General features: G+C 53.1%; 1 protein-coding gene and 1 long non-coding RNA gene across 2 annotated transcripts in view; one reads left to right on the top strand and one right to left on the bottom strand.

Moving 5' to 3' along the window:
* The window catches only part of LOC108542463 (uncharacterized), a 14,541-nt gene extending 11,443 nt beyond the window's left edge, over positions 1-3,098 (top strand). Inside the window, exons 2-3 of the long non-coding RNA XR_001889284.1 lie at positions 907-1,027; positions 2,781-3,098. This is a non-coding gene — a long non-coding RNA (uncharacterized LOC108542463). The remainder of the gene's footprint in view (positions 1-906; positions 1,028-2,780) is intronic.
* Positions 3,099-4,457: 1,359 nt separating this feature from the next.
* On the bottom strand, positions 4,458-22,476 carry SLC22A11 (solute carrier family 22 member 11). Its single transcript, XM_017892979.1, has 10 exons — positions 21,701-22,476; positions 18,914-19,017; positions 16,036-16,190; positions 15,759-15,927; positions 13,181-13,301; positions 12,277-12,392; positions 9,525-9,739; positions 8,566-8,674; positions 7,483-7,689; positions 4,458-6,334 (listed from the first exon to the last, which is right to left on the bottom strand). The coding sequence occupies exons 1-10, from the start codon at positions 22,091-22,093 to the stop codon at positions 6,271-6,273; spliced, it is 1,653 nt and encodes a 550-aa protein (XP_017748468.1). The 5' UTR covers positions 22,094-22,476; the 3' UTR covers positions 4,458-6,270.
* Positions 22,477-22,713: the final 237 nt, after the last annotated feature.

The following is a 22,713-nucleotide window of genomic DNA, read 5'->3' as shown; positions in this document are numbered from 1 at the left end:
CCATCCTCCCACCCATCCATCCATCCATCCATCCATCCATCCATCCACCCACCCACCCACCCATCCATCCATCTATCCATCTATCCAGTAAACAGTTATTTAAAATATACCAGAGTCAGGCCCTGGAGCAGAGCTTTGGGGACACTGTGGAGAAGATGATGAAACTTTCCTGCCTGGGTCATATGGTGCTGGCAGGAGGACAGGCTGACTGGCCACTGCCATTAGGAAGACAGACTCTGTAAGGGTCACGAACAAAATCAAGCGGTCATAGAATAACTGTAAGGGGTGTGGAGGGCCATCCAGCCAGTGATCAGGAAGGAACAGGAGCTCCCACCTGAGGCTGGGAAGGGAGGTGCATACAGTTGGGGAGCAGCATGTGCAAGGTCCCTGTGATGGGCAAGAATCTGTCAGGTTCATGGAACTGTGAGGGGAATGAGGATGGGGCTGGGTTGGGGGAGGCAAGCTGGTGTGGGATAAGCCTGGTCACACAGGGCCCCAAGGCATCTCAGAAGGACTGAGGGTTGAACCCATGATTAGACTGGGGTTACAGGTTTTCGAGAAGACCAGTGAGATGGCAGGACCCACTCATCACATCATTTTGGGGAGTACATGCGCAGCTGCACGAACATCTAACCAGTATCACCAGTGATATTGGAAAGGGTGGTGTTGCCAGGTTTCTCGGGGACTATCACTGATGTCATCACTTTTATTATGGGCTCCTGGTTCTCTGACAACCCATACCCGCCCCTGAGCAGCCAAATGTGGATGGAAAAAATACACACACAGCCGAGCTGACAGGCCACTCTAAGTTCATGGCTGGACTTGGGTGGGCCCTCCGTGTGCCTGGCAGCCTGACTCTGTTTCCCCATCTGCTCCACTGCATGGTCTGTTCCGTGTCCTGCACAGCCCAACCACTAATGGGGATGTGTCTCAAACACATAATAATGGTTTGGAAGAAGCAAGTCACAGGAGACCATGGAATCCCACGCTGGTGTCACCAAACAGAATGTTGCTGGAGGATATACAAGTAGGTGGAACGTTTATGAGGAAAACAAGATAATTCGGGATAGAGGATTTGACTGGGGAGGGCCACGCAGGGGCCATCAAGCACCAGTGAGGCTCTGCTTCTCCAGCTAGGTCATGGGAACGTGGGATTTGTTTGATGATAATTTGTAAATTCAATGATAGATTTGAATTTATGTTTTTGTTTGTTTGTTTGTTTGTTTTTTGAGGCAGAGTCTCGCTCTGTCACCTAGGCTGGAGTGCTTGGCATGATCTTAGCTCACTGCAATCTCCTTCTCCCAGGTTCAAGCAATTCTCCTGCCTCGGCCTCCCAACTCGGAGTGGTTGGGATTACAGGCATCCACCACCATGCCCGGCTAATTTTTGTATTTTTAGTAGAGATAGGGTTTCACCATGTTGGCCAGGCTGGTCCTGAACTCCTGACCTCAGGTGATCCGCCAGCCTGGGCCTCCCAAAGTGCTGGAATTACTTACAGGCGTGAGCCAGCGCGCCCGGCCTCGTTGTGGTTTTAATTTGCATTTTCCTAATGGTGGCGATCATCTTTTCTTGGGCTTATTGGGTACCTACATATCCTCTTTGGCGATGCATCTGTTCAAACCTTTTGCCTTTTACAATTGGACTGTCGTTTGATTGGTGTGTTGTAAATGTTCTTTACATTTTCTAGGTAGAAGTCCTTTGTTAGATACAGATTTTTCCAATATTTTCTCCAAGTTCGTGGCTTGCCTTTTCATTTTGTAACAGTGTCTTTTGGAAAGCAAAAGTTTTTAGTGTTTATGAAGTCCAATATGTTTTTTTATAGTTCATATTTTTGAGTACTAGTTAAGAAATCTTTGCCAAACCCAAAGTTGCCAAGACTTTCTCCTGTTTTCTTCAAAAAATTTTATAATTTTAGCTCTTATATTTAGGTCTATGATACAGTTAAAGTTAATTTTTGGAAATGGTGTGAGTTAGGGTTGAGTTTCTCCCTTCCCCGCTGCCATCTTTCCTTTCTTCCTTTCTTCTTTCTCTCCCTCCTTGCCTCTTTTTCCTTGTTTCTTTCTTTGTTTATATATGGCTATCCAAATTGTTCCAGAATCATCTGCAGAAAATATTATCCTTTCCTCATTTTAATTGATTTGGTACCTTGATTGAAAATCTATTAAATGTAAACCATAAACGCATGGCTCTATTCTGAACTTTTGATTGTATTATATTATAAAAAATGTTCTCCAACTTAGTCCTTTTCCAAAATTGTGTTGGATAATTTAGGCCCTTTGCATTTTCATATAAACATTAAGGCGAGCGTGTCAATTTATCTAAAGCAAATCTGCTAGCATTTTGACTGGGATTGCATTGAATCTAAACACAACGTTGTGGAGAATTGGCATCTTGATAATATCGAGTCTTTCGATCCATGAACAAGATGCGTCTACGTACTTAGCCCTTTAATTCCTCTCAGTTCTGCAGTTTCCAGTTCATGGGTCTTGTCTTTCTTTTATTGAATTTTTCCCTGGGTGTCACATTTTTTTCCATGCTGTTATTAAATGGTATTGTGTTAAAGTGTTCAATTTCTGGTAGTTACTTGTATACAGAAATACAATACGCATTTGTATATTGACCTTGCTAAACTAATTTATTAGTTTCAGTAGTATTTTTGTTGATTCTTTAGGATTTTCTACATAGACAATTATGTCATCTGCAAATAAAGAGAGTTTCGTGTCTTCCTTTCTAATGTGTGCGCCTTTTACTTATTTTGTTCGCCTTATCTCACTGACTAGGAGCAACACTGAATACAAACTGTGAGAGTGGATGTCCTAGCCTCATTCCGGATCAGAAGGGGAAAGCAGCCTTTACCATAAGCATGATGGCACCTCTGGGATAACAGGGTGCCCATCTAGGCCAGGGATGGCCTTGATCGGGCTGGAAAAGTTGCCGTGAATTCCTGGTTTGCTGAATGTTAATGATCAGGAATGACTGTTGAATTTTGTCAAATGATCTTTCTTTGTTTATTTGCATGACATATGGCTTTTCTGTTTTGGCTTGTTCATAATTTGGTTTGTTAACTTTGATTTTAAATGTAAAACTACCTTTGCATTCCTGGGATAAAGTCCACTTGGTCATGATGTATTGCTCTCTCTCTCTTTATGTATATACACACACACCTATATATAAAATATGCAACTACACACATATGTAATAAATACCTATATATAAAACACACAACTACACACACATATGTAAATATATATACATGCATAGTTGGATTCAACTTGCTAAATGTTTCTTAAAAAGTTTTATGTTTATGTCCATAAGGGATGTTGGTTTATAGCTTTATTTTCTTGTAATGTCTTTTTCTGCTTTCAGGGAAACAGAACGAGTTGGGAAGTGTTACCTCATTTTCAATTTTCTAGAAGGTTTTGCTTGTAGAATCGCTATTATTTTCTGCTTAAATAGTTGTCAGAATTCACCAGTGAAGCCATTTGGGCCCGGAATTTTCTCTGTGGGAAGGTTTTAAAACATAAGTTCAATTTTAAAAACAGATTTAGGGCTAATCAAGTCACCTATATCTTCTTGAGTGAGTTTTGGTAGTTTGTGTTCCTCAAGAAATTTGTTAAAGTGTTCAAAATATTTGGTTAATTATTGCCCAGAATATTCCCTTATTATCGTTTTAATGTCTGGATTATTAGTGATGTGTCCTCTCTCATGCCCTAGATTTGTAGTGGGTGTCTTTTTTCTTTTTTTCTTTCTTTCTTCTCTTTTTTTTTTTTTTGAGATAGCATCTCGCTCTGTCGCCCAGGCTGGAGTACAGTGGTGTGATCTCGGCTCACAGAAACCTCCGCCTCCGAGGTTCAGGTGATTCTCCTTGATTCTCCTGCCTCAGCCTCCGGGGTAGTTGGGATTACAGGTGTGCAGCACCACACCGGGCTGATTTTTGTATTTTTAGTGGAGACAGTGTTTCACCACGTTGGCCAGACTGGTCTTGAACTCCTGACCTCAAGTGATCCTCCCAAAGTGCTGGGATTACAGGTGTGAGCCACCGTGCCCAGCCTCTTGTTTTCTTGATCAGGAAGGCTAGAGGTTTGTAAACTGTATTGATCTTGAAGAACTACCTCTAGGTTTTGCTAATTTTCTTTATTGTTTTTCCAATTCTCTGATTTCTCTTGTGTATTATTTCTTCTGTTTACTATAGTTTTAATTAACTCTTCTTTTTCTACTTTCCAGGTGAGAGCTGAGGGATTTGATCTGGAACTTTCTTCTTTTCTAATGTTAGCATTCAATGAGATCAATTTCCCCATAATCATTACTTTAGCTTCATCTCACAAATTTTGATATGTAATTTTTTCATTTTCACTCAGTTCAAAATCTTTTCTTATTTCCTTTGAGAGTCACTCTTTGACCCGTGGGTTACTTATAAGTGTGTTGTATAGTTTAAAGAGGTTTTCTATATCTCTTTCCATAATGGATTTCTAATTTAATTCCAGGCTGTTTCAAGAACATTCTTTGTATGATCTGAATCCTTTAAAATGTACTGAAGTGTGAGGAAAGGCTGGGGGCCCATAGGGGCCTGACCAGGGAGGGGAAGAAGTGTGATCCTTATCGTGAGCCACTGGAGGGCTTTCAGCAGGGAGGGATTTGGTTTGGATTGCGTTTCTTAATAAGCATTGTGGCCATTGTACCGAGTGCGATATGGACATCAGGGACCAGTTTGGAACTACAACCGTGGTGTGAACTAGGGTGTAGCCAGAGTGAAGGGGAAGTAGGTGGATTTGGGAGCTGTAAGGGGGCAGGAGTGATTGACCTGGTGTACATGGGGTGTGAGAGGTGAGTTGAGGGGCCTGAGATTGAGGTTTCCCAGAATGGGGTCTCCAGGGAAGGGCATGAGGGTAACTTTGTGGCAGGGCCACAGATATCAGGGGCGTGGAGGGGTGGAGACGAGGGCTAGGAGCCTTGTGTGCTGGAAAGAGCCCTCGGCTAGGACCGGCCGTGTTTCTGCAAGCTGGCCCCTCCACCACTCTGCACTTTTGCTTCCTTGCCTCTGAGACGGGCAGTCGGCCTCAACCATCCCATAGTTTTCACAGCCTGGACAAGAGAGGTCTGGGCATGAATCTAGAAAAGGTGTCTCCTCCGGAAAAACAAACAGCAAAAGGGTACCCTTTGGTTGAAAACCGAAAGTTAAGGTTCAGTATTATGTGCTGCCTTGACATCTGGCAAAGCCAGGAGGCCTCGGCAGGCCTGCTTGTGAGCTCCCCTTCTCCCGTTTCACTCCACCCCTGTGGAAGAGGCTCCCTGGCCCGACCCTCAGCGAGGGGACCAAGGGCGGTTCCTCTTATCCCTACGCTTGTAAGGTTCCATTTCTCGCCAGCCCGCAGCATGATGGAACAAGCCAATTACACCCTCCCGCAGAAGCCAGGAGTTGCCCTACCCTCTCTGTGCTCAAAAGTTGCCTTCCCGCAGCCCTGGCTGTTCGCTCAGATTCTCAGTGCACCCCATCCCGTGTGGCCCCGCATGGCGTGCAGTGTCATCTTTGTGGGCTCTGAGCACATGTGTATGGTAACCTGCTGCCAGCCTCCTGTCTGGTGTTTCGTGATGTGTTTGGCCATCTTTGTAACCACAGGGCTGGAAGCCCTCCCTCACTGATGGGTAAATGAAAAGTGATTAAAACAGCTCTTTTCTTGGAGTGGACACAGCCTTTGCTAGGGTAGGTAGTGGGGCCAGTGTAGCCGGGGCTGAGTTTCAGACCCCACATGCCTCCTTGGCTACACGCCTGGGGCCAGTGTGCAACCTGGACACCTGTATCTGGCAGCTCTCTCAGCAAGTTCCATTTATTTGGCCGGTGCTAAGATCAGTTCACCCTGATACCTGCCCTGGGGGTGGGTCACGTGATCATTCTCATTTCACAGATGAGGGCTCTGTATGTGGTGGGGTGAGATTGGAACCCAGTCTCTGGTTGGCGTGGCTGAGTGAAGGTGTAAAGACATGAGCCTGGCAGGAAAAGAGAGGGGAACCGTCTTGTTATTGGTTGGGCATGGCTGCCTGCACAGGCTCCTGTAGGGTTGGGGTAAGGTGGGGCAGGAAGAAGAGGAGTGAGCTGTGGAAGCTGCCTTCAGCCACAGCAGATGGCCATGCTGTCCACTCGGCTGCGGCTGCCTGGCCTCTGCCATGCCAGGCCCTCGAGTTCGCCCAGCTCGCCTCCACCCTCTGATTGGAGAAGAGGCAACTCCTTTCCCAGGAGTCTTTGACTAAAGGGGCTCCATGCAGGCACAATTTCTAAAGCGAGGTACTTTCCACAGTGACGGCCTCTTGCCGGTTGCCCTGGGCTGCTGTTGATTTCCTAGAATAATCCAAAGAAGAGCAGTGCTATGTGATGAAGTGGGTATGCACTTGGGGCTTGGGGCAGAATGGCAGTCAAGTCTTATTGGGGGGTAAACTCTATGGCATTATGCTTTTACTCCCTTCTGTGTCCCAAGCATGGGACAGTGCCTGAAACATAGTAGGTACACAACAAAAAACACAGTAGGTAGTACAAAACAAAAATTAAAGAAAAAATGAAGTCCCATCTTCTCTGGGTCTCTGCAGGTGTCCTTAGGCAAGTTATATAACCCTGCTGCATCTCAGTTTCCTTGGCAAAGTAATTGGACAGTAATAGCACCTCATGTGGTTGTTGCATTGATTAAATAAGGTGACATAAAACAATAAGAGCTCAATATTATTACTATCATTGTGACCTCAGTCACCATCAGAATTGAGGCCCCGTGAACACTCACCCAGGTCACAAAAACCACATGTCCAGAGTGCTTGCTGCAAGCCTGGCATTTTCCCAGGCACTTTAAAGTAATAATTCCCTTAAACCAGAAAACAACTCTGTGAGCCAGGCTGGGTTTTGTTTGTTTAGTTTTTTTTTTTAAAAAAAACACCATTTTACAAAGGAGGAGGCTAAAGCCCACAGAAGTGATTCTGGCTATAAAATGCAGCTAGGGAGTGCTCCCTCATTTCTCCCTCTCAAAGAACGGATGTGAGATGGCACAATCTGTTCTCTGAGGGTTTGAAAAAACTCACCTGTTGATCTGTCTGGGCCTGAAATTCTTTGTGGGAAAATTTCACTAGGACACTTGAGACTATCTGTATCTTCCTTTGTCAGTTTTGCTGAGAGAGGTTAAGTCACTTGCCCAGGCAGGTGTGGAATGTGGGCCCAGGCAATCTGGCTGCCGAGCCTGGGCTTTCAACCGTTACATTTTCCTGCATGAGGTATGATCACTTTCTACCCATGAGACTTTGGATAAGTCACTTTTTCTCTCTGACTCTAGTAATAGTATGGGGATAGTAATAGTACCTTTCTGGCAGGATTGTTGGAAAGATTAAATGGTTTCAGAAACATAGGCCTTGATACTCTTGAGCCTTTGCCCTGGGTGACCCAGGCCTGTCTCCATCTTGGCCCAGGAGGAAGCCCAGCCCTATGCCCAGGGGTCACAGGTCACTCACTGGCTCTCCAGGTCCTGGATAGTGTCAGGGAGCGGAAGTCCCCGGGTCTCCGGGAGGAAGAACAGCACAACCAGGCTGGAAGCAATGGAGATAACGCCATAGAGGAGAGGAGGCAGCAGGGGCAGGGCTTGGCGGCTCATCAGGATCAGGGGACCCATCATAGCCCCCAGTCGGCCCACCGAATGCAGAATGCCATCTGCTGTCATCCTGTGGGTGAAGGGGAGGGCCCAGATCCCTGTTATAGCTGGCCCTGTGGCAAGAAGACAGGTTGGCTGGGCCCATGGATGCCAGGGGAAGGAAAGCTGGGCTGAGGGAATTGCCCTCCTCAAGGCCTCCTCTAATGCCACCTCCTCCATGGAGCCTACCCAGATTTTTGCATCTAGTGTTTCAGGGGAAATCTATGGGGTCCACCTCATTTTCCCTGCTCTTGGGCAACTTAAGGGCTTCTCCATGCTCCTGCTAGGCCACTGAGCTCCCAACTCAGGCTTTCCATATGATATCAACAAAACCAATAAATGCTTGTCCAAACAACAAATTTAAAAATGGACAAATAAGTGAGTGGTGGAAAGAATATTGGGCTAAAAGTCTGGAGAGCTGGAGTCCAGTCCTACCCTTCTGCTGAGTCAGCCCTTCACCCCGAGCCTGTTTACCCAAATATCAAATGTGGGGGTGGCCTAGACTCTAGACCACGGGTTTTCCACTTGTGTTTTATGATGCCCTTGGGCTCCAAGGAGGTGACTTGGGGCTCTCTTGGGGCAGGGAAGGAGTGGTGGGAAATGAGTTGAGGGTCCCCACTGCCACCAGAGCAGCTCTTGGTCTCCTTATCAGGGTTCTTATAAGATTCCACCTGGACAGATGACTCTGTGGTTCAAAAGGGTTTGAAAACACAGGCCCGGATGTCCCTAGGGCTCTGCTGTGCTGCTTCTGTCTGGGCCGAGACTCTCTGTGGGGAGGAGCTATCCTGGGGGGGGCCTGAGCAGCCCTGGCTGCATTTCCCTGACTACCAGGCCCTTGTTTACCCTCCCCACTGCCCTCCCAGGATGGCTCTGCTGGCCCTGGGGCATGGCCTGTAGCCCAGCTTACCGCAATGGCGTTGGGAAGAGTTCAGCCTTGTAGATGGAGAGGCAGGTTAGGCTTATCCCAAAACATCCCTTTCCCAGCACAGCAAAGACCACACGCAGGGTCTGCAAATCTGGGTACAGGAAGGGGGTGAGAGTGGGGTTGGCCCCGGAGGGTCCCCAGGGGCTAGTCAGTGTGTGGCCAGCCAGCCTGGAGCAGAGGGGCCCCTGGGCTCCCTACAAGTCCCCAGCCCTGATGGCTTGGTGCGGGGCTGCCCAGGGCTGGGGATGGGGGACGGAGCATAGGATGTGATATCGTGGCAGGTGGACCTGAGGGGCACAGGCAGAAACCCAGCCAGGTCTGGGGTGGCTGAGCCTGGCCGGCTGTGAAGGCTGCACTCAAAGCCTGCCCCCCGCTGCTCCTAGGGTCCCGAGGTGCCTCTTGCTGTGAAGGAGAGAGCGCCAGGCCCAGCCCACAGCAGCTTCCCTGCTGGCCCCAAGCTTGCCTGTGTGGGGAAGGCAGAAGCCCTGCCTGGAGGCGGAGGTCTGGGCCACTTTTGGCTGCAGGCCTGGCATCCCCAATGTGTTGTTCCGAGCAGGCACCTGAACTGCTGGGAGGGGCTCGCCGTTGCCAGTTTCCTTGCAGCTGCTCAGAACTTGGGCTCTCGCTGCAGCCTGCAGGGCCCCGGCCACCTCTGTCCTCATTCAGGCCTTCCCTGGCCAGCCGCAAGGCACCCTCCTGCCTTCCTCCCAGCTCTGCTGCCACCACAGGACATGCGGCCCTGTCTTTTTCACCCAGTCTCCCACCCTGAGCAATAAAAGGAGACACGGAGAGGGATTCCAGGTCCTCGCAGCCTCCCTCATTCAGAAAGAAGACAGGGAGGCAGCTCCTGGGGCCAGGGAGGGGATGTGGCCCCACACTGAGAGCAGTAGGGTGGGCGAGGAAGCAGGGCCCTGTCCCACCACCCAGGCCTCCCGCCTCACCTTGCGGCACCAGCATGTTGGCCAGAATGGCGAGGCCGGCCATGACCTGGGAACCTGCCTGGATGGTGCGGCGGCCAAGGAAACTGAGCAAGAGGGCAGTGGTGGCCCGGCCCAGGAAGTCCACGGCCCCGAAGAGGACCTGGAGGAGGAAGATGTCACGGCCCAGGCTCTGCAGGTCGAAGACCAGCCCGTAGTAGGAGATCAATAGAGAGAAGCTGCGGGCAAGGCTGGAAGTCAGGCCCCTGCCCTGCCGGGGAGAGGGCGCCCCAACAGCAACAGCACCTCCCACCAGGAGCTGCCTGGAAGGACATGGCCAACCCCGGAGGACAATCCCGGGCTTGTCTCGGCCAGCCGTCCCAGAAGCCTGCTAAACTCAGGACACAATCCCAGGGTCAGGCTCTTCCAGGAAAGGGCAGGCAGGGTGGTGCCCCCATCCCTTCACATACGGGCTTTGGGTCAGGGGCAGTGATAGACTGGGGCATCGCCTCTCTGGCTCCCTGGCTGGGAGACTTGGCCCTCTTCAGGCTGGGACCAAGCCTGCCCTCAGGGATCTCTGAGCTGCCCCTCACTTCCGGCCTAGCCCTCTCTGACTTTGATTCCAATAACCAATCACACTGTGCCAGTTCCCTTGTTTTGGAAGATGGAATCATGGCAGGATGGGGCCTTTCGGGAGTCCCTGGGCTGCACTGCCCAGACCGCATTCAGGATGGAAAGCCTGTCCCCCAGCCCCTGGGAGTGCTGCCCCTCCTCTGGGGTGAGCAGCCTGTGACTGCTTCACGGGGCAGAGGGACCACCTAGAAGGGCCCCAGCTTCCATGCTCCCCGGGGCTGGGCCGGGCCCAGGCTATGGCTGCATCTCCCCTTCCCTTCTCTGGTCCATCTCAGGGTCTGCTTTCTGCCCACTCCCCCACCCACCGGCTCACGAGTAGCTGAATTTACAGTATTTAAATTCTCATGGTTTGGAGACGGGATTTGGATCCACAAGTGGCTGCAAGGTAAAATTCTTCCCCGCCAAGTCTAAAATCTGTGTCCCTCCCTGCTCAACCCAGACACTCCTCCCGGCCCTCCCCTTAGGGGTCACCTGATTGCGTCACCCAATAAACATTGGACAACACCAGCCCAACCACGGCAGAGTAAAATCGCAATTCATGCACAAGCCGCAGTGTTTCATGAAGTTTATGTGAGTGACGTGAGAGTCACTTGGCTGATGCTCAAAAGCGGCCGATGCTGGAGCCTTGGACAGATAACAACTGGGTTAACAAGTCAAGACAAGAAAACCCGCAAGGTCACCGGCTTCAAAGCCTCTGATTTGAATAACAAAGGTTGCAGAGCCGGCCCCTGAGGAATCCTGGAAGGTTGTTTTTTTCTTTTTTTTAAACTGGTCCCGGGTGTTTGCAGCAAGAGCACTTCTTCTGATTTATCAGAAAAAAATTGAAGTTTTTTAAAAAAGGCATTTGATCTATCTTTGTTCTAAGATTAGCAAATATTTGCCATCATAACCCATATGTGGTTAAATATAGCATAAAAGAAACATTTTCCTAAGCTTCAGTTTTATTTCAAGATAAAAGTCCCAGTCAAACCTGGTCCTAAGGTTTTTTTCTTTGCTCTGTTGTCCAGGCTGGAGTGCAGTAGCACAATCTCAGCTCAGTGCAGCCTCTATCTCCTGGGCTCCAGTGATCCTCCTGCCTCACTTTTTGATTTTCAGTAGAAATAAGAGCGTCTCACTATGCTACCCAGGCTGGTCTTGAACTCCTGGGCTCAAGCGATCCTTCTGCCTCAGCCTCCCAAAGTGAGGGATTACAGGCTTGAGTACCACGCCTGACTGGTCCTTGCTTTTTTTTTTTTTTTTTGAGACGGAGTCTCGCTCTGTCCCCCTGGCTGGAGTGCAGTGGTGTGATCTCGGCTCACTGCAAGCTCCGCCTCCCAGGTTCCTGCCATTCTCCTGCCTCAGCCTCCCAAGTAGCTGGGACTACAAGCGCCCGCCACCGCGCCCGGCTAATTTTTTGTATTTTAGTAGAGACGGGGTTTCACTGTGGTCTCGATCTCCTGACCTTGTGATCCACCCGCCTCAGCCTCCCAAAGTGCTGGGATTACAGGCGTGAGCCACCGTGCCCGGCCTGGTCCTTGCTTTTTAATATGCTCTTTTGGATGTCAGAGGAACTGAATTTGTTTTAAGGGCCTTTTCCTGGGCCCAGATGACCTTGGGTGGGCCAGGGTCTGGTCGTGCGGGCCCTGGGCGGTGACAGTACCAGTAAGCCAAGTGCTAGCTCAGCCCGGTTCCAATGCAGGCTCTATCATCTTGGGCTTGTTGCTTACCCCTCTGGGATCCCCTTTCCCCATCAGTGAAGTGGGGTTGCATGGAGGGGTCAGCTAATGCGGGTTCACCCTCTAGGAGCACGGCCATAGTTTCTAGGAAAGTGGTAAGTCTCTAATGCTGACAAACAGTGGTATTCCTCGGCCACGGCTGGTCCCCTGGCTTTAGGGACCTTGGCTCTGCCCCTGTCTTGGGACCTCCCTGGGACCCTGGGACCCCCAGCCTTTCCCTCTGGCTTCCTGCAGATGGCAGCCTCCAGACCCCACCAGTGCACAGTCCCTCTCTGGGGTCTGCCAGGACTCCTGCCTCCTGGGGCTGCCTGCGTCCTGTCCCAGACAGAAATGCACCCCCTTGAGGCCTGTGGGTGCTGTTTCCCCCAGACACCCTGCCTCCTGCCTGTCCCAGCCCTGCCTTGGGGAGGGACGCCAGGACGGCGTACTTCACCACCAGCATGGCGCAGCTCCTCCAGCGGAGCACAGGCATGCAGAACAGGTCCAGCACCGACCGCGGCTCCTTTGCAGAGGCTGCCTCCTCCTCCATGCTGGACATCAGCACCTTCCGGGGAGAATGGGGGCACTGTGAATGGTGGGGCAATGGCCCCGCCCACCCCCTGTGCCAGAGAACTGTCCAAGTGGCCAGAGTGACCGGGAGCCTGTCCTGGGCCTCAGCCTCTGGAAGCCGGATCTCTAGGGGAGGGGGCAGGAATTGAGCAGAAAAAGTTCTCTCCAGGCCCTGGCTCTTCTGCCCGTTTGACTCAGCCCTGGTCCTCTCAGCTCTAGCTTGCCCGCTTCTGGAAGTCTTCCTTGATCCTCCCGCCCCATCTTCACTCTAATCTCTGGCAGCACCTGCTTCCTGAAAACAGCTACCTTCAAATAAGCACATTCTGTTTCCCCAGACACATCGAGAAGCCCCGTGAGGTGGGCGTGTGCTACGTGCGGGTGGAGGTGGTGGGTGATAGAGGTGACGGTGTGGGCGCTGTTGATAATGACAGTGCTGTTACTGATGGTGACGATGGTGGTGAAGGTGGTGGAGATGTTTTGCAGAGATGGTGGCTGTGGGGTTAGTGATGGTATTGGTGGTGCTGGTGGTGATGGAGTGATGGCGGTGAAGGTGATGGTGGTTGTGGACGGTGGTGGTGCTGTTGGCAATGGTATTGGGATTAGTGGTGGTGGTGGTGTCTGTGTGGAGGTGGTGGTGGAGGTGTTGGTGGTGTCTGTGGAGATGCTGGTGGTGGTGCTAGTGGAGGTGGTGCTGGAGTGGGTGGTACTGATGTTGGAGGCCACATAGACGATCCATCAGTGCATGTCCTGTCCCAGGTCAAGTCACAGACAGCAGCCTCTCACCTCTATGGTCAAGTTCTTGGCCTCCTTGTGGCCATTTATCCTGGCCACCTTTCTGAGCTCCTGAAGCGCTTGGTCTGGTTTGCCCTTAATAATCAGCCACCGGGCGGATTCTGGCAGCCACCTGTAAGGAGGCAGGTGTGTAGCTGGGGTGCACGCTGGGATCTCCCCTGGGGGAGGGTGGAAAGGGCCAGTGGGCACAGACCCTTCAGCTGAGATGAGTGACGAGTAGGCAGATGCTTCTGTGCTGCTGCTGTCCAGCCATGAGCCTGGCAGTCCCCGATGGTTTCAGAATAAAACTGAGTCCCAGTGCCTGGCGGCCCACCTTCGCGAGCGAGCCACCTCCATCTGGCTCGCCTGGCTACTGGGGCCTGCCCACCTGAGTCCTGCACACAGCCAGGGCACAGGTGGCCTGGGCATGGGTGTCCCTAGAGTTGGCTGCTTCACCAGTGATTCTGGGGCCATTTCTAGGATAGAAAGGTCACTTAGTACTTTTTTTTTTTTGGAAACGGAGTCTCGCTCTGTCACCCAGGCTGGAGTGCAGTGGTGTAATCTCGGCTCACTGCAACCTCTGCCTCCCAGGTTCAAGTGATTCTCCTGCCTCAGCCTCCCAAGTAGCTGGGACTACAGGCATGCACCACCATGGCTAATTTTTTTTGTATTTTTAGTAGAGACCATGTTAGCCAGGATGGCTCGATCTCCTGACCTTGTGATCTGCCCGCCTCAGCCTCCAAAGTGCTGGGATTACAGGCGTGAGCCACCACGCCTGGCCTGTTTTTTTTTTTTTTTAAAGCACGTTTAAAACATTCCCAGGCAGAACCAGGTAATTTTATAAAACCAGTCTGTTTCTCCCCAACCTCAGGGGCAGATAGGCCAGAAGCATTTTGCTGGTGGAAGGCACAGGATCTGCCCAGCCCACTGACTCTCAGCCCTCTTTGCAGGGAATCTAAGAAGGACTTCTGGAGGCAGTTTGATGTAGTGGTGAAGAGTTAGCCTGCCTGGGTTCAAATCCTGCCTCTGGCATTCACCGGCTGTGTGTGACCCTGGGTGAGTGACCTAACCTTTCTAGGTCTCGGTCCTTCATTTGAAAATGGCGGTAAGGGCTGGGCGCGGTGGCTCAAGCCTGTAATCCCAGCACTTTGGGAGGCCGAGACGGGCGGATCACGAGGTCAGGAGATCGAGACCATCCTGGCTAACACGGTGAAACCCCGTCTCTACTAAAAAATACAAAAAAAACTAGCCGGGCGAGGTGGCGGGCGCCTGTAGTCCCAGCTACTCTGGAGGCTGAGGCAGGAGAATGGTGTAAACCCGGGAGGCGGAGCTTGCAGTGAGCTGAGATCTGGCCACTGCACTCCAGCCTGGGCAACAGAGCGAGACTCCGTCTCAAAAAAAAAAAAAAAAAAAGAAAAAAAAAAAAAGAAAAAAAGAAAATGGCGGTAATGGCATCATCTTCCTTATTAGAAGATATGTTAGTAAGCGCCTAGTACACACCTGATCAGTGTGGCAGGGATGGCCTAATTATTGTAAGGGATGGCCTTCCTCTTCACTTATTGATCTGTGTATGAAACGTAAGCTCCATGGGGCCCCTGGTTTTTGCCTGTTTTGTTCACTTGTGTGTCCCTAGCACCTAAGACCCTCTGCACCTATCTGTGTCTCCTTCCTCAGTGCCAATCCAAGGAGGAATTTCCATACTTCAGGGATTTTTGCAACTCCTAAAACTGTAGTGACAACGATCTATTTTCATATCCAATGTTGGTCCGCCCTGTATGTGAAGGAGTGAAGCCAGTGGGTGGGGGCTGTGCAAGCGTTGGGGAGGGACGATGCCCACAGCCTCAGCCCAGGGGACGGCGGCGGTGGGGCCTGGGGGCTGGGAGAGCGGCTGCTTCCACTGTGGCCGAACTTCGGCCCAGTGCCCCTGGATCTTCCAGTTTTTCCAGAGAAGGTAAAATACTGCTTTTGTTTGTTTTAAAATCTTTTGTTTTTTTTTTTTTTTTTGAGACGGAGTCTTGCTCTGCCGCCCAGGCTGGAGTGCAGTGGCCAGATCTCAGCTCACTGCAAGCTCCGCCTCCCGGGTTTAGGCCATTCTCTTGCTCCGGCCTCCAGAGTAGCTGGGCCTACAGGCCCCCCCAACCTCGCCCGGCTAGTTTTTTGTATTTTAGTAGAGACGGGGTTTCACCGTGTTAGCCAGGATGGTCTCGACCTCCTGACCTCGTGATCCACCCGTCTCGGCCTCCCAAAGTGCTGGGATTACAGGCTTGAGCCACCGCACCCGGGCAAATCTTCTGATTTTTAAATGTTAGCAACTAGTTACAAATATATTTTTTAAATCACCATTTGAACCAATGCTGTGCCGGCCCATCTTGGCCTGTCTGGGCTGGATGGGAGCCACAGACCTTGGGCTGCAACGCTCAGCCTAGGCCTGCCAATCTCCAATGTCCCTCCCCAGTGAGGGCCCCGCTCACACCACGGCCCTTCTGTGGCACTCCATGGCTCTGGACCTCCTGCCAGTCAGAGAAGTGAAAGTGAAGGGATACCCTCCCACCCTGGGTCTCCTAAGGAAAAGGTCCCACATCATACTGACCAGGATATCAGGGAGATGGCAAAAAAGGGCACTGATGCTGCCAGCTGGAGGGTCCTCCAGTCCCGCAGGGCAAAGGCCAGGCCACCAAGTGCCGCCTGGCCTGCGCTGAAGGCACATCCCACCACCGTCATGGTGGCCGCCCTCCTGCTGGTCATGGTCCACTCCACCACTGCAGGATGCAGACACGTGCAGGTGAGGCCTCATGCGGCGACCTGAGCCCCATTCTCTCCTGCCACCCCCGCCCCCATGGCAGCAGCGCGCTGAGCTGGGGACTCACTCAGTGTTAGTGAACTCAGAAAGATGCCAGCCATCCCAAAAGCGGCCACGAACCGCAGGCCACAGTAGATGACAAATGTTGGGGCAAAGATGGTGCTGGTGCCCGCCACGGCCAACTGCAGGCAGCACCAGCTCAGCATCGGCTTCCGCCCAAACCTGTCAAAGGAGAGAAGCACACGGGGCCTGGAGAGGGGCCCCTGAGGACGTGGATATGTGGGCAGGCACTTGCCTTCTGGGAGTTCAACAACGCCAGGGGGTCTCCTGCAGGAGGCTCATCTTTCTTGGAACTTTTAGGGGTACACTCAGAGTGTTTCTGTTATAAAAGTGGCAGTACCTTGCCACGGGAGGGTGCAGTTCGGTCTCAATGTTTAAGAACATGAGGTTTGGGGCTGGGCACGGTGGTTCATGCCTGTAATCCCAGCACTTTGGGAGACTGAGGCTGGAGGATCACTTTAGGCCAGGAGTTCAGGACCAGCCTGGGCAACATAGTGAGACCTCAGTCTCTTCTAAATAAATTTAAAAAATTAGCCAGGCTTCTGTGGTCCCAGCTACTTGGGAGGCTGAGGAGGGAGGATAGCTTGAGCCCAGGAGTTCAAGGCTGCAGTGAGCTATCATCATGCCTCTGCACTGCAGGCTGGACAACAGAGTGAGCCTCTGTCTCTAATAAATAAATAAAAAAGAACACAGGTTTGGGCATCAGATGCCTGGGTTTGAGCCCCAGCTCTGTCCTTCCTGGGTGACCCTGAGCATGTGACTCGACATCTCTGAGCCTCAGTTTCCCCATCTGTAACACAAGGGCATCCATAAGGACATGCCTCACAGGGCTGCTATGAGAATCGAGACACTGGGCAAGGGGCTGGGGAGTGAGGAGGCTGAGACTTTGCAAGGCACTGCTCTCATCTGTGCACTGTGAAAGGGGTCCTCATGGGGCAATGCAGAGCCCTCGGCCCTGCCCAAGTGCCCTGGGCCGCAGTGGCCTCCAGGCTGGCTGAGTCTGAACCAGAGACTGCATTTAGTGCCACTCAAGCCCGTGCTGCTCAGAACGGAGATGCGAGGTGGACCTTGGCCATGCCTGTCTGAGCAGCATCCAGGAGCAAGGATGCTCGTTTCATCCTCACGACAACTGTGTGGGCAGGTGCGAGGCCCCACTGCTGGGGGAAAACTGAGGCCCAGAGAAGGGAAGAGATCTACCTTGTAGAACAAGACTGGGCGTGGTAAGGCTGGGATTCAGACCCAGGTAGTCAGACCCCAGAGCCGGTAGGGTGGTGGTAGGAGGGAGCGGGAAGGCAGTCCTCCATTCCTAAAATAATGGCTGCATGTCTGCCACGGTGCTGAGCTGGGCTCTGGGGCACAGTCCCTGGGTTCCTGTGTGCTTGTGGGGACATGGACAATAAACAAGACTTAAGCCAGCCAGTCATGGTCAGAGCCAGGCACTGTGATGAGGGAAGTAAGGAGGGGTTGGGATAGTCATGCCTGGGGCTGGGCAGGAGTCTCTGGCTCTGTGGCCTGGAAGGGCCTCCCCAAGGAAGAGCATTGAGCTATGGCCTGTGTGTGGGCACCAGGCAGCGTGGGCAGGAGCTTCTGGGTGAAGCACAGTCACTGAGGCACTCTGCAGGGGTGCAGGGGGCTCCAGGAGGAGGCTGGTGGAGCTGGGGGTGGGAGGATGCCTAGCGCAGGGCAGGGGGTGGGCAGAAAGGGACTGTCTTCAGTGCAGTGGGGCCCTTGGAGGACTTCCGGCCAGCTTTTATTGACCAGATCAACCTCCAAGATTTTGCAAAGTCACTCAGTGCTGTGGCAGCGTGGATGGCCACTGTAGAGGACACCTGTGAGGGGTTGCGGCCTGCCTGGTGGGAGGAGATGGTGGCTCAGGCAAGCAGATGCTGTGGCAGGGAGGGGCTTGGGCTGAGTGCGTCCTGGAGGAAGAGCCAGGCGAGTGTGGGGTGAGGAAGGGAGGCCAGGGGACAGCACAGGTGCAGAGGGGCCCATGGGTCGGGGGTCCGTGTCCTCTGATGGAGGCTGCTGAGGGAGTGAGTGGGGTGGCGAGGAATCAGCAGCTCAGCTCCCACAACAGGAAGAGAGGGAGGAGGGGGAGCAGGAGGAGGGGTAGCAGGAGGAGGGGGAAGGGGAACAGCTTCCTGGGAGGTGGAAGGAAAACCAGCAGTGAGGATGTTCTGGAAGCCGAGAGAAGAAAGTATGTCACAGAGAACGCTTCTTCCCGCCAGCAGGCCTGGGTTTCAGTGTCACCTGGTATGAGACGTATCCAGTCCTGCTGGCCGGCCCCGGCGTGCCCATTACCTGTGCCCTGTTCCCTAGCCCCCTTCACGTTCCAAGGTGGCCTAACTTACTCACCTGTGTCCTGAGCCCTGCTTGGCTCCAAGCTGGGGAAGAGCAGACACTTGTCTCCCAGCCTCCCTACCGCCCCTTCCCCCATCTCTGCTGGGGGTGTCCCTTGCACCTAGCCAGTGTTTGGCCCACGTGAGGCTTCTGGAAAGGCTTTGAGACTGGGGGACAAAGGACAGAGGAGAGGAGGATGGGGAGCCAGGACAGCTCTGAGGCACAGGGTCCAAGCACGGCCACATGGAGGAGGCCTATGACCATCTGGCTGGAGTATGGAAGAGGGAATGGGGGCAGTGGGAGATGGTCTGGGGTGGCCTCCCTGTGAGGGGACCCAGGCCAGGGTCTGGGGGAACTTGCTGAGGTGGGGACCCGGAATAGTCTGTGGGTTGGTGGGGATGGCCAGGGGAGGGAAGAAACAGAGGAGGCAGGAGGGAGATGGAGGGGGGGATGGGGTGCTCGCCTGACATTTCTGAACCTTCTGCCCCACAGTCTTCAATTCTGTTTTGAGGGAGCTGGGGGCTGGGAGGAGCGGAGGCACTCACCGATAGGAGACGAGGCCCCAGATAAAGGAGCCCACCAGGATCCCGGACATGAAGATGGACTGGCTCAGGGGCTTCAAGCCCTGGGAGCTGCACACCAGGTCCCACTGCAAGAGGAGGGTGCAGTGGCTCAGCTCGGGGGGTGTGGAATCGTGGGGCTGGGTGTGGCCGAGGGACGCCTGGCCAGCCTGAGCCCTTGGGGCCAGCCACCCACACTAGGGTCCCTGGACTCCCAGTGCCAGGTCACAGAGGTAGAAGAGACCTGCTGACCATGGGGCTACAACCCCCCACGGGAAACCCAGCTGCAGGACAGAGTGCGACCTGGCTCTGTGTCTGCCAGCTGTGTGGAGGCCTCTCCACGGGGCCCAGTGGCCCCTCATGCGGAGGACAGACTCTAATGGGCAGCAGGGCCTTGAAGGGGCAGAAGTGGTATGAAAATGAACAATTTCTTGGTAAAAAGAAGTTCGGCAGGCAATGTGTGGCTGTGTCCGGCAGTACCTGGCAGTGGTGGGCAGTGAGGTGGCAGGCAAGGTGGGCAGTGGGAGGCAGGGGCAGGGAATGGCTGGCAGGGGTGACATGACAGGCTTGGCTTCCACTTCTACTGAGTGCTGGCCAGGTGGATGTGGCAGAGCCACTGCCTCAGCTGGGCTATCCTCTCCTCTAGAGACGGAGCCATGATCTGGTCCTCTCATCAGCAGTGAGGATGACTAGAGAGAGCTTGGCACTGTTCGCTGGGATTTTTACAGTGGCTCCAGCCCAGGACCGGTCATCCTTTGCCTGAACACCCCACACCCGTCCCCAAGCCTGTCCTCCACTGAGGCCCAACAGCTCCCCCCACCTCTCTCCCCTCCCACCCGGGCAGCTGCAGTAGCCTCCAGCGGGTCCCCCATGCCCTCACAGAGCTTCTCCATCATGCAAAGTGACCTCTTGAAAATGCAAGTCAGACCAAATCACTTCCATGCTCCAAACCCTCCAATGAGGATGACGATGATGAGGTTCTTTGCATTTAAAAGGAAATTCCAGGCACAGTGGCTCATGACTGTAATCCCAGCACTTTGGAATGCCGGGGCTGGAGGATCCTTTCAGCTCAGGAATTCGAGACCAGTCTGGGCCATGTAGTCAGATCTCGTATCTACTAAAAATTTTAAAAATTAAGTCAGGTGTGGTGGCTCATGCCTGTAATCCCAGCACTTTGAGAGACTGAGGTGGGTGGATCACCAGAGGTCAGGAGTTCAAGACCAGCCTGACTAACACAGTGAAACCCCTTCTCTACTAAAAATACAAAAATTAGCCAGGAGTGGTTGTACATGCCTGTAATCCCAGCTACTTGGGAGGCTGAGGCTGGAGAATCGCTTGGACCCGGGAGGCGGAGGTTGCAGTGAGCTGAGATTGTGCCATTGCACTCCAGCCTGGACAATAGAGCAAGATTCAGTGTCAAAAAAAAAAAAAAAAATTAGCTGGGCATGGGGGTATGCACCTATAGTCCTAGCTACTGGGGAGGCCAAGCCACAAGGATCATTGGAGGCTGGGAGTTAGAGGCTGCAGTCAGTCATATTTGCGCCACTACACTCCAGCTTGGGTGACAGAGTGAGACTCTGTCTCAGAAAAAAAAAAAAAAAGAAAATCCCATTTCCAGAGCATGCCCCTGCACCTGCTTCTGGCCCCTCAGCACCTGTGCCCAGATGCACTGGGCCTTGTTCAGCTCCTTCAAATCCCAGACATGCTTCTATGCATGACCTTTGCTCTGTGGGGCTCCTGACCTTCACCGATTCCTCCCCTCACCATCCAAGTCTCAGTGTCAATGTTGCCTCTTTGGAGAGGCCATCCCCAACCATCTGCCTGAAGGAGGCTGCCCCTCCTCGCCCCTCGCAACCTTGCTTTTGTCCCCCATGCAGACTGCCGGGATTGAATCAGGCTCCAGGACACTCTAGTTGTGAAGCCTGGGACAGCCCCTTAACCTCTCTGTGTTTTCCTTTTCTCTGTTATTAAATGGGGACTGTCATAGGATCCATCCCACAAGATTGTGGCGAGGTTGTGGCAGCAGAGACGCAGTGGAAATGTGTCTGCCACTTCGCAGGTGCAGGGCGAGGGGTGGCTTTGCTGCTAGGAGGGGTTTACATGTCGACTGAGTGGATTCACCAGTGGAATGGATGCTTCTTGAAGGCTCCCTGCTCATCTTGGAACCGGAGCCCTGATCTGAATCTGGCCCATCATCACCAATCAGGAAATGGGCGTGGGGTGACCAGAAGTCTTTGCTTGGCTAAACTTTAGTCAGGTTCCTGAACCTTCTCCTGGGCCCATCTGGGCGCTTCCTCATAAAATCCAGTTTTAGCAAAGGACCCTGCTGAATCAGTTTAGCAAGAATCCCCTCTGACTCCAGCCTCGATATCCGATCAGGTTCCTCATCCTCCACCCACCTCTAGGGTGATATCTGGTCACCCTGGCCTGTCTCAGCAAGAAGCCTGTTGGGTCAGTTCAGCCAGACCCCCCTTACCCCTGACCCCCTGCAGCCGAGTTGCCCGAAGTCACGGCTGATGCGTCAACAGGGCCGGGACCAGACGAGGCTGGCGAATGCCCAGGTGCCCCCGCACTTCCAGGAGCCTGGGCTGGCGCCATCTGTAGACGGATCCCTGCCACCCACTCCCCTGTGTGTGGCTGAGGAGGGGCTGAGAGGCTCGAGAGTGAGCAGGGCCTGAGGAGGCGGGTCCCTCCCAGGACTGGACCTTGGAGTCCAACCAACCTGATCCATGACTCTGACCTCCACTCGAGTGGCTCTGGGGGAGGCCCTACCTTGGCCACGATGGTGGAGGTGAAGACGCTGCGGTCATAGACCCAGCCGTCCACACACGGCTCCGTGTCGGCCTCGCTCCAGCTGGTGGCCGTGGCATTGGGGTCCAAGAGCTGCCACTGTGGCTGGCGGAAGCGGCGGCATTGGTGGGGCTCCCAGTTGGGGCCTGGCGGGATGGAGATGGTCAGAAGGGCCTTGAGGGTCATGTTTGCGGGAACCACAGAGCCGTTGTCCAGCAGGTGTGTCCAGCATCGGTGGCCTGGGACAGCAGCTGAGAAGTTCTCCAGGAGCATCTGGGAAGGTATCACGAGGCAGGGGAGGATGAAGGTGAGGACCTGCAGGGTCTGGAAGAGGCCCATGCCTCCGGCTTGCTCCAAGAGCTTTGAGAATGCCATGAACGGAGCTGCCTCGGCTGAGCGGACAGCTGACCTAACTGCTGTTTGAAACTGATTACAGCCACAAGATCCGGGGCCACCAAGACCTTCTGCCCTCCTACCCCTCAGCTGGGTTGAGGGTGGAGCACTGTCCAATAACCAGTTGGGTCGGTCCCAGGAAACCCTATGATGCCTCCGGGAAATTCCTCCTTCTCTTGTTTCCAGGAGTGATTGCGGATGCCCCAGCACTCTGCGGAGGGGGTAACGGGACTAAGCTCACTCTACTCAGGCTGCCTGGGGCATCCGAGCTGCCCACCAAGTGTGGACCAGAGGGCTGAGCCACCTTCTGAGTTCTCCAGCACCAAAAGTGAAAGTCAGGCAGGTTCTATTAAAAACGACAGGGTGCTTTGGTGTTACTGAATTACAGTTTGGAAGAAATACCAACTGGACTGTTGCCTCATGAGTTGGTTAAAGTTTAATCTCAGCGTGGGCTTCTGAGTGAGGAAGGCAGTTCATGTCTCAGGACCTGAGGCCTCAGCCACTCCCCACTGGCCAGTTGATCTCATTCTTAAATCTTTAGAACCTTCTACGCAAGGCCCTTTAAATCAGAAAACGGTCAGCCTAAACTTCATCCCTCCTGA

Source organism: Rhinopithecus bieti, unplaced genomic scaffold, assembly GCF_001698545.2.
Source record: "Rhinopithecus bieti isolate Rb0 unplaced genomic scaffold, ASM169854v2 scaffold_1017, whole genome shotgun sequence".
In the NCBI taxonomy this organism is placed as follows: Eukaryota; Metazoa; Chordata; class Mammalia; order Primates; family Cercopithecidae; genus Rhinopithecus; species Rhinopithecus bieti.
This window is presented reverse-complemented; position numbering and strand designations above follow the sequence as displayed.